General features: G+C 40.3%; 1 protein-coding gene across 4 annotated transcripts in view; it reads left to right on the top strand.

Annotated features, from left to right (window-relative positions):
- SLIT2 (slit guidance ligand 2) overlaps positions 1–18,304 on the top strand; it is a 386,975-nt gene extending 368,671 nt beyond the window's left edge. For 3 of the 4 annotated variants that reach the window (XM_089677469.1, XM_089677470.1, XM_089677472.1), the window contains 4 exons: positions 1,928–2,082; positions 3,394–3,682; positions 7,202–7,413; positions 16,468–18,304. In XM_089677469.1, coding sequence (XP_089533595.1) covers positions 1,928–2,082; positions 3,394–3,682; positions 7,202–7,413; positions 16,468–16,709 — 898 coding nt within the window. In that variant the 3' untranslated portion in view covers positions 16,710–18,304. Of the gene's footprint in view, positions 1–1,927; positions 2,083–3,393; positions 3,683–7,201; positions 7,414–12,044; positions 12,077–16,467 lie in introns of all 4 variants that reach the window. The other variant, XM_089677471.1, reaches the window with a different exon arrangement.
- The last annotated feature ends 470 nt before the right edge of the window (positions 18,305–18,774 follow it).

The following is an 18,774-nucleotide window of genomic DNA, read 5'->3' on the forward strand; positions in this document are numbered from 1 at the left end:
ACCACTTCTGGCTTGCTCACAAGGATAGATGACTTTCCCTATCCTTTTGAGCAAGCCAGAAGTGGTGAAACGTGTCAAGGAAGGCTGCTTTCGGAGACATCACTGTATGCAACCAATGCATTGATTGTTAAAAATACTGCAAGAAGAGCTAATTAGAGAGCTGGTGAGTTTTTCTATCTTCTCATTAAGGCGTTCGTAAACTCTAAAAATTAACCTCTCTTAGGCAGGCCATAGACGGGCTGTTTATAGGCCAAATTTTTGGACGATAAATGAAAAATCGTGTCGGCCCCGTTGCCGATGCTGCCACCCATGTCCACGAAAAACGGACGTTTTTCGCAGATTTTCCAGCATGACTGATAAAAATAAATGAGGAGATCCGCGCAAAACGGCCGACAGGCTGGCCCACTAATGGTGTGAATATCGGACGATTTTTCGTGCGGACGAAAATTCGGCCAATAAATGACCCGTCTATGGCCTGCATTATTTGCTATTATTTGATCAAATAATAAATTTTAATAAAATTATTTAATAATAAATTGTAATAATAATTTTTTAATAAAATTTGCTATCTTGTCAAAAATTTAGGGCTGCCCTGTGTCTTGTAGTCTCTGTCTGTGTTATTGGAAAGAGACTATTTAGCCCTCCCTAATGTTATCTTGCTCTAAAAGTCAATTAGTCCCTATGCTTTCAATTAGAATAGCTTAACAAAAGACAATGGGCAGGGCTGACACCACTTAGTACACACAAATGCAATGAGCAGGGCTGACACCACTTAGTACACACAAATGCAATGGGCAGGGCTGACACCACTTAGTACACACAAATGCTGTGTGGATAACCCATGGCAGGTATTTTTCTGGACTTGCAAGGTCTTGTAAGGGATAAAATGTGGAAATGTGCATGTATTGCAGAGATGCACTGCATATGTTTTTTTTTAATTTTGTCTTGATATACACTTTAAAGAATTGGCACATCTGGTATGACCTCCATCAGACTCTCAGGTTCCTCTTCCTATGCAGTAATTCTTCCCTTAGGGATACAAGGCGCTGATGATTAGAAAAGCGCGTCTTCCCTTGATTGGGCATATTGTGTGCATAGTACATCCAGCATAGTACTAATTAATAAATCAGTTGAACACCATGGAGCAAAAGCCATAAAACAGCAGTAAGGGAATCTGTTACACAGCATGACACTTTACTGAGCTGCTTTCCAAGAAACGTTAAATAGACTGGCGACCAAAAAACAGCATTCTAAGCAGTCAATACATATAACGACTTCCTGAGTTTATTCTTTGTAATCCAGAATTAATTTGCAGTTCTTTCTCACCTTCATATTCATATCCCCAAATTAGCCATTAAAAAACTACCCAAGCATGCTGAAATTGGGGTCTCTCAATAAAGTATGCAGGAACCCTAATCGATTGGCATTTATTTTGTTAATCAATTGGCATTTTTTAAAATAAAATACTTTAGATCATGCCTGCAAAATGTATACTAAAATAGCCACTAGTAGTCTTCATCAGAAGCCTGTGTGACAGGGTGACAGCACAGGAATACAAATAGGAGCCAGGGACAGGGCGTTGTCATCAAATAACAGGAAGTTCCTGAACAAGCACCTTAATGGCAGGATCACCAGGTATTATTTTAATGAACCATGCAGTTTTAATAAGAGTGCAAATTACTTCCAAAATAACATTAATATATTAAAATGAATAAGAGATGGAAGTAATTTGGTTTAAATAAGCTTTAAATTACCCATGCGTGGCTTAGATGGAAGACCTAAATTCATATTTATTTTTATAACCACGTATTTAGCTGTTTTAGGGAGGGGGAAGGGGTTGCACTTTAAACCTGATCTGACAAATTTGTGTGGTTGTGTCTATGGTATATTAACTTGTCATGTTTTCCTTGTTCTCTTCTTGATACAGCGTAGAGACGATAAATGATGGCCACTTTCACACTGTGGAACTTGTAAGCCTAGATCAAACACTGTCACTGATAGTGGATGGAGGAAACCCTAAGACCATCACTAATTTGTCAAAACAATCTTCTCTTGGCTTTGACTCTCCACTTTATATAGGAGGTAAAAGATATTGGTTTGTCACGCCACTGATAATGGTGCATTTGTTTATCACATTTCACTATGATTAATGCATGCTCTGACCTCTTGATGACACCCCAAACTCCTGATGAAGTATATAGATTTCAGGACGTATGATGTGTTTTAAAAGATTGGAGGTTTTCCTATAGGGTTGATTCTCTGACATACAGAGACTTGTCTCCTATCTACAGTATCTCATATGGTTGATTGCAGTGGAAGGCAACCTGACTTGCTACATGTGATATTCATGAGCACATGCGACATTGTATGGTTGTGAGTAGTTATCACAGCGTTCTATGGCTTATGTAGTAAGTCAGGCTGACCTATACTTGTTTATTTATTGCAGATATTTATATATCGCCAACAATTTACACAGCGGTTTTTCATAATGTACATTGACATCAGTCCATGCCCTTAAGGAGCTTACAGTCTAAGCTCCCTATCTCACATACATACTACAGACAGTTTGGGCAGGAGCCAATTAACCTACCATCATGTATACTTGTCACAGGCCTGTGGACAGTTACATTGTACCAAAAATCCTGCTCATAAAAAGGCTTGACTAACTGCTTAAAGGGCATCAACATGTGTGGAGAGAAAAATGGAAGGGTGGGCTGCCTTTGACCTATGAAGGTTTTGAAGCACTTTGAAAAGGTGTAAATAAATCATACTACACAAATGTAGCCCAACCTACCATATCAGCTTGGCTAACAATGTAAATGGCCACTTTATGGTGGTTAGATATGAAAGAGTTGGACCTCACAGTGATTTCCTGAGACGCTGAATGACAGTGGGCTTGTCATATTTAGCTCTCGGTAAAAAAGCCTATTGGCAGTGTTGTGGCACCAACAAATAGCGTGGAGGCACACTGGATGGTAGTAAATCCTCAACGTGGTACATTTGATCTGCACTAAAATGTTCATTATTAGAAAAAAAACAAGTTCAGTCCTCTACATTTCCTTTATGTACTGTATGCCTACAGTTTAGAGACTGTGATTTAATTTTGATTGACAATTTAGACAATGAAAATACCTTCACATACAAGACATTCTACTCCCTTTGTAGAGGTGTGAGAAGCACTAAAACCACTTTCTAGAATGATTACATTATCTTTAGTTGCTCTCGACAAAATGTATCCTATATGGGACTCTAGAAGAGACTTGCTGCTGTAGATTGCTTGTTCAGGGGCAATTAGAAGGTTTTGGATTTTGAAATATTGTAAGGCTGTTTTTATGTGTACAAGGGCCTTGTGCATTTCATTAGAAGTATTTTAACATTCTTTTTGCACTGCAGGTATGCCTATAAAAAACAATGTTGCCGTTTTGCGGCAAGCTCCTGGACAGAATGGAACCAGCTTCCAAGGCTGCATCCGGAACATGCATGTAAACAACGATCTACAAGACTTTAGGAAGTTCAATCTGCCGACGGGAGTTGTTCCTGGATGTGAACCATGCCACAAGAAATTGTGTGTGCATGGAACTTGTCTGGCCACAAGTCAGTCTGGATTCACTTGCGAGTGTGAAGGAGGTTGGTCAGGACCACTCTGTGATCAACAGTCCAACGACCCTTGTCTGGGAAATAAGTACGTGTTTGTATTTGGAACTCTTAGTATTCTTGGGGAAAATTGTTATCTTGCAATTACCAGGTCGTATTGGTTACTGCTACTCTGACTGGGCCTAAATAGGTCATTAATCTGTGCTACTGGCTACCAGTCCTGGAAACTGCCACTGCTGCTGTCCTCTTTTCATTACTATACACATTCCTAAACCTGTGGCATCAGCTCTTGAACAGTTAGGTACAGTCTAGAACTTTCACTACTTTGAAAAATCAGAATGGAGATCCTCTTTGTTCTGACAGGCTGTACATCAAAATCAAAAGGTTTATTTTGACCCAATCCTGATATTTCAGTAGCTTACTTCTCCTGTTGTATTCTCTGTATTGTAAAGCTCAACAGAAATAGGCCTCTTTGTATTGTTGGATAAAGGAACTCTGGCACAAAGATTGTGCTGTGCCAGCAGAGTCCCTGAAAAACATAAGCAGTCATTGATTACGTCAGCCTGCTGGCATCTATCTAAAATGAAAAAAAGCACATTAGGAGGACTTACTTTTTAAAGGAAACCTGTCAGGAAACAAGCACATGGGCCGTCATTGCTGACTTCCATCTGAAAATCAAAGTTGCCTGAATATCTCTGGCTTTGGTAATTTCTGAGTCATTGACCTTAGACAGGTATGCAGCTAGTCAGAACGGAACACCTGCATGGCATACTTACCTCAAGTCAATGACTATAGATGGCCAGGCCACACAAACGAGGTGAATGGAGGAGTCCCCCTCCCCATCAGAACTTTGTATTCTGACAGTGGGACTCTGCTGTCAGAATACACTGATTAGTGGCTGCAGGTGCTGTTCGACAAAAGCTTTCCAGCTTGTCCCTTCAATAGAAGTCAATCTAATGATTGTTAGAGTGAGTTCTTTCAAACAGGATGGCCACACACTGATCATATTTTGGCTAACCCTGGTGAACTGTCCGAATTTCAATTTGTCTATGGCCAGATTAAAGCAGTATTAAACCCAAAACCAAAATTATAACATATTGCAGCTTACCAGTCATTAGATATGGTGGCTGCATTAGTTTTCTTTTTTTTTTTTAAGTTTTGTTCTCTCCTTTGGACAGCAGCATTGTCAGTCTGGGGGGAGTGGAGTATACATTAAGATGGGGTTTCTTATAACTTTGAGCACTCGGGATCACATTCACATGACACCACTTTTGGAGTCCTTTGTTTCAAAGATGGCTTCCCAAGCAGTTATGTTTTAATTTATTATCACATGACTGCAGTGGCACATGAGTACCGTTGACAATTTATGCTTTGATAAATGTAATTAAGAGCACAAAACATTTGGAATCCCAGCAATTTTCTTACCTCAGTGATTTGGCAAGTAAAAAGTTTTAAAATAATTCATATGATAAAGTGTGGCTGCAAACAGAGATCCTAGTCTGAAGTGTATGCTCTTTTATCTTTGTGAGAATGATGTCTGATTTCCATTTTCTGGCATAGGTTTTCTTATCAGTTGTGAACTGCTCAACCTTACATTTTTCAGCCTGTGTATTCCAGTATTTTTTTATTTTTATATTGAATTTATGCTGCTCTGAGAGATCCCAGCTGAGGGATGTTCAGAGTACCTAGCACATATGTTCCTTTTGGCAGAAATACAGTATATACTTGGAGACAATTTATTTGTTTATTATAATTGCTGAGAAGAGTGTGAAATTCTCCCTAACATTTTTAAAGGGGGAGTTTCCTGGTAGTGGAGACTGGCAGTTGGAGATGTCTTCCAGATGTATTTTTAGTGCATGAACAATTCTTATTTCTCCGTATAATTGGCTGTTGTTGATTACACACAAACACACACAAACGTACACATACACATATATATGTATATATATATATTGCCAAAAGTATTGGGACACCCCTCCAAATCATTGGATTCAGATGTTCCAATCACCTCCATGACCACAGGTGTATAAAATCACCTAGGCATGCAGACTACTTCTACAAACATTTGTGAAAGCATAGGTCGCTTTCAGGAGCTCAGTGGTTTCAAGTGTGGTACTGTGATAGGTTGCCACCTGTGCAATAAGTCCATCCATGAATTTCCTACCTACTAAATATTCTACGGTCAACTCTTAGTGGTATTATTATAAAGTGGAAGCAACTGGGAACAACAGCAACTCAGCCATGAAGTGATAGCCATGTAAAATGACAGAGTGGGGTCAGCACATGCTGAAGCGCAGAAGTCACCAACTGTCTGCAGAGTTAATAGCTAAAGATCTCCAAACTTTGTGTGGCCTTCCGATTAGCATAACAGTGAGTAGAGAGCTTCATGGAATGGGTTTCCATGGCTGAGCAGCTGCATCCAAGCCTTACATCACTAAGTGCAATGCAAAGCGTTGGATGCAGTGGTGTAAAGCACGCCACCACTGGACTCTAGAGCAGTGGAGACATGTTCTCTGAAGTGACGAAACACGCTTTTCTGTCTGGCAATCCGATGGATGTGCCTGGGTTGGTGGTTGTCAGGAGAATGGTACTTGCCTGACTGCATTGTGCCAAGTGTAAAGTTTGGTGGAGGGGGAATTATGGTGTGGGGATGTTTTTCAGGGGTTGGGCTTGGCCCCTTAGTTCCAGTGAAGGTAACTTTTATGGTGTCAGCATAGCAAAACATTTTGGACAATTTCATGCTGACAACTTTGCAGGAACAGTTTGGGGATGGCCCCTTCCTGTTCCATCATGACTACGCACCAGTGCACAAAGCAAGATCCATAAAGACAAGAATTAGTGAGTTTGGGATGGAGGAACTTGACTGGCCTGACTCCTGACCTCAACCCAATAGAACACCTTTGGGATGAATTAGAGTGGAGATTGCGAGCCAGGCCTTCTCGTCCGACATCAATGCCTGACCTCACAAATGCATTTCTGCAAAGAATGGTCAAACATTGCCATAGACACACTCCTAAACCTTGTGGACAGCCTTTCCCTGAAGAGTTGAAGCTGTTATAGCTGCAAAGAGTGGACCAACTCAATATTGAACCCTATGGACTAAGACTGGGATGCCATTAAAGTTCATGTGTGTGTAAAGGCAGGCGTCCCAATACTTTTGGCAATTTAGTGTAAATGTAACATTCTCTATCGTACATTTCGGGGATTTTAGGAGAATACCCAAGACTCTTTGGCCGCACCCAAAAAGTGAACATGCATAAATTGTTGAAGTGAGGCAGATCCCCTGCAGGGAAAACTCATTGGCTTTCAAGCTAATGAGTGATTTAAAGTGTACGTAAACCCAAGCAACAAACTATTTTTATTTTCTCCCTTTTGGCCGCAGGACAGTCCTATTTAATTTTCTCTCTGAAGGCAACTGAACTCTTACCACACCTCGTAGGAATAGACAATGCCAAGACATCATCCTTGCCTTGATTTCCTTATTTTCCATTAGGATGCCTTTGTTTAATTAGTGGCCTATCTTACATCCATTCAATATACATATCACAAGTTTGGGCAGCTGTCAAATCTTGTAATGTGACATTGGACTTTTCTTGCTATTTTACAGATGTATACATGGTAGCTGCCTGCCGATCAATGCATTTTCCTACAGCTGCAAATGTTCCCCGGGCTATGGTGGAGTTTTGTGTGATGAAATTGAAGAACAGTTTAACCCTTGCCAGGCTCTTAAATGTAAACATGGCAAATGCCGACTCTCAGGCCTTGGGAAAGCCTACTGTGAGTGCAACAGTGGCTATACCGGAGACAACTGTGATAAAGGTAAATCATCATAAACATCCAGTTTCTACTTCTACAAACTGAAATGGAAAGTGATCTTGTGTAGATATATGAATTCCTATATAATTCATATTTTAGGGGTGTACTGAGGAGCGCTTGGTACGAAAGCATAGGACCAGAATATGGGCTATCTGTACCATATTGCAACCCCAGATATCCTATGAAGGAAATTCACTTTATCGTAGAAATCAACTTTCACTTCTAGCAGTCCAGCATTATCACACACACATCAGACATATAAAATTCAATTTAACTGGAAACAGGAAATGGTATTGTTTTGTGCAGTAAAATTTAGTAACATTGGGGTGGATTTACTAAAGACAAATAGGCTGTTCACTTTGAATGGAATGTTGCACTTTGTAACGGAATTTCCCTGAGAGTTTAGTGATGGTGGTGAAATTTCAATTTGCATAGAATATCCAATCATGTGCAAGTTAAAAAAACAAAAATCAGCATTTTGCCCCTACATGATTGCATGATAGACGTCAGCAGAGTTTCAATTCATTCACTGGAAGAAAAGTCTCTTGCAAAGTGCAACTTCCCTTGCAAAGTGAACAGTCTGTTTGTCTTTAGTAGTCCAGCATTATCACACACACACACATCAGACTCTCTTCCTATCTATCACAGTGCTCCTTTAGTGTTACCTATAACGCTGCCACATCCTCTTCACTCCCCCTCTCTGTTGGGGTCCCTCAAGGTTCTGTCCTCGGGCCCCTTCTCTTCTCCATCTACACCTCCTCATTTGGCCAATTGATACACTCTCACGGCTTCAACTACCTTCTCAATGCAGACGACAAGCAAATCTATCTCTCTACCCCTCACCTCACCCCTTCAGTCTCCGCCCGTATCACAAGCCTACTGAGCGACATATCGGATTGGATGTCACTCCACTTCCTCAACCTAAATCTTTCCAAAATTGAGCTCCTAGTTTTCCCCCCAGCCCGCGCCCCCCTTCTGACTTCTCCATCAAGACCAACAACACAACCATCAGTCCCACCCCTCAAGCCAAAGTACTAGGTGTCATCCTAGACTTCAATCTGTCCTTTCAGCCCCAAGTCCAATCGCTGACAAACTCATGTAGACTTCACCTCCGCAACATCTCCAAAATACATCCGTTCCTAACCCCGGAAACCACTAAGCAACTCATTCAATCCCTTATTATTTCACGCCTTGACTACTGTAACTCCCTCCTCATCGGCTTACCTCACCGCAGGCTATCCCTGCTTCAGTCTATCTTGAATGCTGTGGCCAGACTCATCCACCTTAAAAACCGCTCCGTATCCGCCACCCCCCTCTGCTAATCCCTCCACTGGCTTCCGATTACACTACGGATAAAATTCAAAATGCTAACATTGATGCATAAAGCTGTTCATAATACTGCCCCAAACTACATCACCGATCTGGTATCCAAATACCACCCAAAACGTACTCTCCGCTCCTCACAAGACCTCCTACTCTCTATTTCCCTGGTCTCCTCCTCCCATGCCCATCTCCAGGACTTCTCCAGGGCTTCCCCCATCCTCTGGAACTCCCTACCCCAATCCATCAGACTATCACCTACTCTCCTCACCTTTAGGCGCACCCTGAAAACCTATCTCTTCAGGGAAGCCTACCCCGCCCTCAGCCAATTACTGAACTCCTCCACTCTTCCTACCAATCCATCCCCCACAGCTATTTCCTCCTGTACTACTATCCCCTCCCTCCTAGATTGTAAGCTCCAAGGAGCAGGGCCCTCGAACCCCTCGTGTATTGAATCGTATTGTTACTGTACTGTCTTGTGTACTGTCTCCCATTATAATGTACAGCGCTGAGCAAACTATTGGCGCTATATAAATCCTGTATAATAATAATAGTAAATCATCCCAATTGTCATGATACAAAAGATCTGTAAAAGAGGACTGACTGTAAGGCTAGGTTCACATTTGCGAGCTGGTTGTGGGTGCAGGAATCACATCTGTTCCCTTGACCACCCACAGCTGAATCACGTTGCTCTTGTGAGACGTGCGATGCTGCCATTTACAGTTGTGTTCAAAATAATAGCAGTCACACATCACTAATCTGATCAATCACTGTTTTTGGTAGAAATTATATTTCTACATGGCAAATAATTGACTAGCAAGTGTAGTAGAGTAATAGAAATCCAACAGACCCAACAGTCATGACATGCATGCTGCTGATTCTGTGTAATTGAATCACTAATTGAAAGGGGCATGTTCAAAATAATAGCAGTGTGGAGTTCTATTAGTGAGGTCATTCATTCTTTGAAAAACAGGTGGCAATTATTGCCCTTATTTAAGGAAGGAAGGCAGCAAATGTTGTACATGCTGGTTACAGTGCATTTCTCTCTGAAATTCTGAGGAAAATGGGTTATTCCAGACATTGTTCAGAAGAACAGCGTACCTTGATTAAAAAGTTGATTGGAGAGGGGAAAACACATAAAGAAGTGCAGAAAATGATAGGCTGCTCAGCTAAAATGATCGCAAATGCTTTAAAATGGCAACCAAAACCTGAAAGATGTGGAAGAAAGCAAAAAACTACCATTCGAATGGATAGAAGAATAGCCAAAATGGCAAGGACTCAGCCAACAATCAGCTCCAGGAAGATCAAAGAAGGTCTAAAGTTACCTGTGAGTACTGTTACAATTAGAAGACGCCTATGTGAAGCCAAGCTATCTGCAAAAAGCCCCGCAAAGTCCCACTGTTGAAAAAAAAGACATGTGCTGAAGAGGTTATAATTTGGCAAAGAGCACGTTGACTGGCCTAAAGAGGAATGGCGCAACATTTTGTGGACTGATGAAAGTAAGATTGTTCTTTTTGGGTCTAGTGGCCGGAGACAGTTTGTCAGACGACCCCCAAACACTGAATTCAAGCCACAGTACACTGTGAAGACAGGGATGCATGGTTGCGCAATCATCATGATATGGGGATGTTTCTCATACTACGGTGTTGGGCCTATTTATCGCATACCAGGGATCATGGATCAGTTTGAATACATCAGAATACATGAAGAGCTCATGCTGCCTTATGCTGAAGAGGAAATGCCCTTGCAATGGGTGTTGCAAAAAGACAACGACCCCAAACACACCAGTAAACGTGCAACATCTTGGTTCCAGACCAACAAGATTGACGTTATGGAGTGGCCAGCCAAATCCCCGGATCTTAATCCAATAGAAAACTTGTGGGGTGACATCAAAAATGCAGTTTCTGAAGCAAAACCAAGAAATAGAGAAGAACTGTGGAATGTAGTCCAATCATCCTGGGCTGGAATACCTGTTCACAGGTGCCAGAAGTTGGTTGACTCCATGCAACACAGATGTACAGCAGTTCTCAGAAACAGTGCTTATACAACTAAATATTAATGAAGTGATTCAAAGGAAAGCAAAATCTTCAAACATTTTTCAGTTTATATAGTGAATGTTTGAGTTTGTAAAGAAGAATACAAACACTGCTATTTTTTTGAACAGTCTAATATTCACTTTTCTTCAGTTTTTTTTAGAGGAAAAACACAAATTTGATATATTTTTCTTCATGTTTTGATTTGGAATAGAATGTGTAGTGTTCCCAATGCATTTGTGTGTATGGAAATAAAAGCTATTAGAAGGATTTTGAGCTTTATTCACTTTTTTCAACACACTGCTATTATTTTGAACACAACTGTATTCTGAATGTATTGCAGTGCAGAGAGCTGGAAATTGCAAGCTAGTTTACAAGAGCCTGAAATTGTGCCTGCTATCCACTGATCATGGGTGCAATACTTTGCAGGATCCTGTAAAAATAAATAAATAAATGCTAATAATATTAATCAAAAACGCCTATGTTTTCATGAAAATGCATATGTGTATTTGTTTCTTTAAAGTGAACTGAGCTTTTAATCTGTAATTGTATCTCTCTGGATTTATGGGGAGAGAGACTCCTAAGCGTCACTACATAAAGCAGTCGTAAACAAACAGGGTTTTCAGTTTTCCAACACATCCTGTGTGCATCTACCAATGGGCCTAAATCTTTTTTAGCTTTGCTGATCACTCTCTGTGTGTTTTCTGTTAAAGTGTTACTAAACCCAGGACCCTGCATTCATTATATCTGGTCTCCCACAGTACACAGAACATAGAAATGCAGTTATTTTAGTAAATATAAACTGCTACATACTTTTTTTCATTAGCAGTTAGAGCAGTCTTGTGACTTCTATCACTGTCCAGCAGAGCTCTGGTTAAAGCTTGTAGGAGGAGTTTTCTTTCTCTCCTATGAGGCTGCATAACCCCTGACCCTCTGTCTGGAGAGCGCTGATAGACCCTGCTCTGATCACATGCACTCTCCGAAGAAAAAAAAAAAAAAACCTCTCTAGCAATACACACCAAACTGAGCATTTGCACCTTGCCCCAAGGTTCTGTTCTATCAGCAGATGGATTGGGGACAGTAGAAGGGGAGGTTTAGAAAAGACATGATCAAAAATCCTTTTTACACAAGGTGGAGGATTAATATAACAAGCATGCTTCACTGCATATACAGCCTGATTTTACTGTCGTGGGTTTAGCAACACTTTAACTTTTTATTTCTGTAATGAACGATGACTTCACACTTTGCCTTATCACATACTCTGCTCTTCACTCCTTTCAGCCTCCGCTGATATATCTCAAAGAATTCCACAGGTGAGATGGTTGAATAACAAGCGTTCACTTCTCTCCCCTCCCACCTCCATTCATTGTGGTGTCTCCTTCCGCCATATATCAATGTCTTCTCCTCTTTTCCCTCAGCTGGCATTTATTTATTTTGTCTTCAGCATCGATGTGACTGGGGGGTGGGGGGTTTGGGGCCAGGGAAGTGATTAACAGATGGCTCATTTTTAGCTGGTTTATACTTTGGTAATTTATGAAGCTTGTGGAATGTAACTTGTATTAAGCAGCAGATTGAATAATATTGAGCTAGAGGTCTAATAAATTAAATTGCATGCTCTCTCAAACAGTTCCCCGATGTAAACAAAACCAGCTGTTCAGACTAAGTACACTGGAAATGGACTTTTATATTAAAGAAAAGATTTAAGCAACCAATTTTGTTGTCATTGTAATAATGCTGTATATGTTGTTCATAGAGTGTGAGAAATTTTGTAAAAAAAAAAAAAAATTAGTTATTAGGATGTAGAAAAGTTAAAATGATGTTGGCCCATGATTTGTATTTAACATTTTTAACCCTCTGTTATCCAGCATAAAGACCCCAAAGATCAAATTTTCAGGCAACCTTTAAATCAGGAGATTTCAGGTCTGCAGAAAGAATTTGAAAATTCTGCCATTTGCCAGAAGGGATGGCGTGTCAACAAGTGTTAGCTGGCTGCTGGTCCCAATGGGCTGCTCGGCTTAAATCATATCTGTCCTTAAAAAAAAAAACAAAGAAAATTTGGAAATAAGTGCTCAGAAATTTGAGGCATTTGGGGATTGATTAAGCTTTTGTTGACATTATTACAACAATCAATTTTAAAATGTTTCTACAATATGTCACTTTAATACCTCAAGAGGCAAATCTGTTTTATAAATGAGGGTGTTTTAAATCTAGTATGACGGGTTTTATGAGTTAAAACTTAGTTCCGGATTTTGTAGAACTTTACTAGAAGCTGAGTTAGTGGAGGTTCGTTTGAAAGGTACTGGGGTCAGAGGCAGCACCTGTTAAATCAGAGTGATTGGGCTAACATTTGCTAGGGGATGTTGCTTAGATGTTGGGGAGAAGATTGGTCTACTGTGCGCCATTTATTGGAAACAGGGGAAACAGAGGTGCAACTGGGTTAAGCAGCAATGATCCAGGCTAGGGTTAAATTGGTTGGAGGGTAGAGTGACTACGAAAAAAGAAACAAATCTGCTAAGGAACATGTTTAACACATATTGCCTTGGGGTATTTGCATATGGCTAAAAATAGAACCGCACTCTTAGCAAACTAATATTTTCATTATGGTTTTCCTACAGACTAATAACTGGTCTGTATTGAATGATGGGTAACAGTCGCCATAAGCTGTTTCTGAACGTTGATTACAGTGGATTGAGATTGTACAAGTAAATGTTACCATTTGCCAATTTTGACATAGTCTTGTATATCATGAAATTGAACTGATACTATGGTGTGATGAAAATGATCACAGCACCCTAAAATGGCAGACGGCCATTGTGGTTGGGATAATACTACAAAACTGGATGGTCAGGGTGCAGCACAATTTAGTAAAGACAGTGAGCCCCACACCTCTTTACTGAATTTATGTGGTTTTGCTTCTTAGGGATAATGGAAACATTCATTGTCATGAAACATTCATTTAAAGCTGAACTCCAGTGAGACATCTAACTACATTGTTAAAGAGTTAACTTTTGCAAGTCATCAACTATTATATTTTAGAGTAATGTTTCTCAACCTTTTTTCAGTCAAGGCACCCTTTAAGATTCTGCCCATCTCGAGGCACTCCATTCTAAAGTGGAAAAAACTAAACGAATAGTTTACAGAACGCAGCAACATCCACACATGTAGGACACACTATTTTAAAAACTATTTGATTTTGTTGAATACAAAACTGAGATGAATTGTGTTCTTTTCAATACTGGCTTGGAGTTCAGCTGTTAGTCATCACTCAGTTACCCTCTTCAAACTGACCCTGTCTCTGAAAAAAATGAAATAAAAAAGCTCCTGCAAAAGAACACATTTAACTTACTTGTGCTAGTGCCTGTCACTTCATTGCTACCTTCCCCTGTGTCATCCTGTTCTTTCTGCCCACCCCTACATTACTCCTGGACACAGCAATGATGTAGGGACCAGAGAGATGAACCACAAAACATGGCAAGGAACACCGGTTTCCAAAATACACTGCTCAAAGAAATTAAAGGAACACTTTTTAATCAGAGTATAGCATCAAGTCAATTAAATTCCCGGGATATTGATCTGGTCAGTTAAGTAGCAGAGGGGTTTGTTAATCAGATTCAGCTGCTTTGGTGTTAATGAAATTAACAACAGGTGCACTAGATAGGCATCAGTGAGATGACCCCCAAAACAGGGATGGTTTTACAAGTGGAGGCTTCTGACATTTTTTTCCCTACTCATCTTTTCTGTTTTTCACTAGTTTTGCATTTGGCTAGGGTCAGTGTCACTACTGGTAGCATGGGATGATACCTGGACCCTACAGAGGTTGCACAGGCAGTCCAACTCCTCCAGGATGGCACATCCATACATGCCATTGCCAGAAGGTTTGCTGTGTCTCCCAGCACAGTCTCAAGAGCATGGTGGAGATTCCAGGAGACAGGCAGTTACTCTAGGAGAGCAGGACAGGGCCGTAGAAAGTCATTAACCCATCAGCAGGACCAATATCAGCTCCTTTTGTGCTAGGAGGAACAGGATGAGCACTGCCAGAGCCCTACAAAATGACCTCCAGCAGGCCACTGGTGTGAATGTCTCTGACCAAACAATCAGAAACAGACTTCATGAGGGTGGCCTGAGGGCCCGATGTCCTCTAGTGGGCCCTGTGCTCACTGCCCAGCGCCAGAGTTCGATTAGCATTTGCCATTGAACACCAGAATTGGCAGGTCCTCCACTGGCACCCTGTGCTTTTCACAGATGAGAGCAGGTTCACCCTGAGCACGTGACTGACGTGAAAGGGTTTGGAGAATCCGTAGAGAATGTTATACTGCCTGCAACATCGTTCAGCATGATCATTTTGGAGGTGGGTCAGTGATGGTCTGGGGAGGAATATCCATGGAGGGACGCACAGACCTCTACAGGCTAGACAATGGCACCCTGACTGCCATTTGGTATCGGGATGAAATCCTTGGACCCATTGTCAGACCCTATGCTGGTGCAGTGGGTCCTGGGTTCTGCTTGGTGCATGACAATGCCTGGCCCCAGGTGGCAAGAGTATGCAGGCAGTTCCTGGAGGATGAAGGAATTGATACCATTAAATGGCCCCCATGCTCGCCTGACCTAAATCCAATAGAACACATCTGGGATATCATGTTTCAGCCCATCTGACACCATCAGGTTTCACCTCAGACTGTCCAGGAGCTCAGTGATGCCCTGGGCCAGATCTGGGAGGAAATACCCCAGGACACCATCCGTCGTCTCATTAGGAGCATGTCCCGATGTTGTCAGGCATGCATACAAGCACGTGGGGGCCATATTCAGTCCTCTGTAGGTTGATAATTTCCATTTCCATCAATCGATAGGTCATCCTTACATTCCTAACACATTACCCAGTCCATCTCTGTATAGATATCCAGCATGATATTTTTCCCCATTGAGATTTGATGTGTTTTCAAAGTGATCCTTTAATTTTTTTGAGCAGTGTAGAAAGTGTGGCTTAAAGTAGAATCCTAGGGAAAACTTTTTTTTTTTAATTTTGGATAGAGTAAGGGAGGGTTATAACCCCTGACAGTTTATTTTTTGCTGGCTGTGTCCCTTTGGAGAGATTTTTTTTTTTAAACTTATTGAGTTTATTGAGAGTAAATAAAAAATGGCCATACAATCTATTGGCGAGATCTCCCTTTACTTCCTGTCCCATAGCCAAAACAGGAAGTGAGAGAAAATCACTGCAAATTAGGGGAATTCCTTGGGGACCCCCAGATCACCAGAACTAGTAACCCCATTGGAAAATTTTCCCTCTTTTACTTTCTTGGGGACAGCGCAAATTTGAGGTTTCTTTTACTTTCACTTTGGATGATAAAGGTAAATAGGACAAATAGAGAGGGTGAATCTACCTAACGGGGGCACAGACAGCAATGAAAATTGATAGGTGTTCTACTCCCTCTCCACTCTATCCAAAACTAAAAAAAAGAAGTTTTGCCTTTAGTTATACTTTAAGCAGGTCAGAAATGCATACAAGATTATACAAACTGGTGCCAAGACAGGCAGGTATAACATATGTTCTTTTGCAGGAACTTCTTTTTTCGTTTTCTTTTTCCTTTTTCACCTACAGGTTTGCTTTTAAAGTGTCCATACATACAGTATAATATGGAAAAAAAAAGGAACAATAATTGGCCTGTCATTAAAATAAAGATCTAACACTGTAGTATTTTTCTTGCAGAAATCTCTTGCCGAGGGGAACGGATCAGAGATTATTACCAAAAACAGCAAGGTTATGCAGCTTGCCAGACGACCGAGAAGGTATCGAGACTAGAATGCAGAGGAGGCTGCTCCAATGGTCAGTGCTGTGGACCCCTAAGAAGCAAACGACGGAAATATGTTTTTGAGTGCACCGACGGTTCCTCATTTGTGGACGAAGTCGAGAAAGTCATAAAGTGTGGCTGTACAAAGTGCCCCTCCTAAATATGTAACCGTCACGAGTCTTTTGACAAAGTTGTATACCTTTTGACCGTGTTGGACTAATTCAAATTTCATAGTGGAAAATATTTTGAATTATATTGTAAAATACAGAAACAGACTTATTTTTATTAAGAAAAAAAATGACATTTTCCTCACTGGCAATGAAAAAAACAAAAAGAAGCAAAAAAGTTCTTATCTAGGACTTCTAGTAAAGAAGAAGATATGTTAGATGGACATTGACACACACGTCTCCTTAGATCTCCCTTGAGTGAGGGGAATTACAATTGCTAATCAACATGGTTTGCTATTTACAACATTCTGAAGATAAAGAAGATTCTTGATGTTTTCTGCCGTCAAGTTGAAAAGTCGGGGGGAAGGTTAATTGTCCCAGTTATGAGGTTTGTAAATTGGCTGTGACACAGCCCTCTTCAGCCCCACCGATGGGAAAACCACACAATTATGATAAAGGAAAAGCTGTGAATGATAAGGGATCAAGTTGAAACCCTGAAGCACTGAGCGCACCCCAAGTGAACCGCTGAAACGTATCGGGAGCTCTGATGCATTTCAATTCATCTAGACAAGAACCAAGGATGGGACTGAGCATTAGCCCAGAGTAGACTCATCTTTTCAATCTGTTAATGTCACGTGATAGCACAAGAAGCATATGGAGGTCTTCATCTAGCCTTTTCCAGTATTATTTTTTTATTTTTGTTTTGTTTTTGTAATATAAAAAAATTAACTGGGCCATTAGAAAACAAAAAAGTCAGGTAGTTTTTTTTATTTTTTTGTTTTAATTAGGAATAATTTTACAACTTCTAAGGAAAAAAAAACATTTATAAGCAGTATTCAGATTGAATAAGACATATTTATTGTACCAGAGTACATCATTGTTAACAATTTTAGTTTATCCCCTTTTCCCAATGCTTTAATATATATTAATTTATATTTGTCCTGATATTTTTCTATTTTGATAAATGCAAAATGACTCAGTCAGGATTTTTTTTCCTCTTATAGAACTAACATGTGTCAGATGAACTAGTTTTGTGTTCGATAATGTGGTTGTGATACGCGCTATGTCCTCAATGTTAGGGCACATGGTGACAAATGTACAATAGAGTGTGTTTACATTAGATCAAAAATGATATAGAAGTATTTTCCCTACATATAATATAAATATAATGTATATTTACGTAAAGAAACTAAAATTGTGTTGTAGGCAGATGAACGTCACTAGACTAGAGGAAGTTCCTTAATATTCCCCCATGAAGTTGTATCTGTTTTTAGAGCAGATTATTCCGTTCACAACTGTGGCTTCCCCCGTAATAAGACTACCATAGTAACACGTGGTTCCCATGTTAATAAGCTGCTGCTAAATCCAGTATATGATTGTTAATGGTCGGTAGTGGGCTGTGTTCTCCTTCCCTTTAATAAAGAAACAAGCAGGCACTCTGTACAATACATTTGTTATGTTCAACATTTTTTATTTGTATTTACAAAGAAATTAGGTGTACATGTATAATGCAGTGTGCTTTGTCATATTTGGACTGATATCAGTAATGCAACTGATGTTTGTAAATTAAACAGATATTACTTCCATATTTTCTGACTTGTCTTGTATTCTTGCATGCAAGTTTATATTAGAGAGCAAGTGGGGTTCTGCAGTTTCTGTAGAGTACACGTTGCCTAATGAGCCACATGCTCTGGCTGGAAGAGTAGTTGATGCATGGAATTATGTTTACTGTTAATGAGTCACTCAACAGTAAGTGGATTCAAACATGATTGGAACAAATATAGATCTATACTTGGGGAAATAAAAGTTAAAAATAAAAACAAAAAAAAGTGTCAGACTCGATGGGCCACTTGGTATTCTCTGCCATCACCCTTCTGTGTTTGTTTCTTCCTTACACCACGCTCTGCCAGAAGAGCTGTGAAATTCAGTATCCTAACCACATACATTATATTTGAAATGAGGATGATATTCGCCTCTACTGCCTGTACTGTACCTCTGGAAGCAGCATAAGGATGACTCTCTAAAAGGTGACCGTATTACCTACATTCGGCTTTCTCT

The sequence above is a fragment of the Staurois parvus genome, unplaced genomic scaffold, assembly GCF_062004578.1.
Source record: "Staurois parvus isolate SC_StPar_1 unplaced genomic scaffold, SC_StPar_1.0 ptg000186l, whole genome shotgun sequence".
NCBI lineage: Eukaryota > Metazoa > Chordata > Amphibia > Anura > Ranidae > Staurois > Staurois parvus.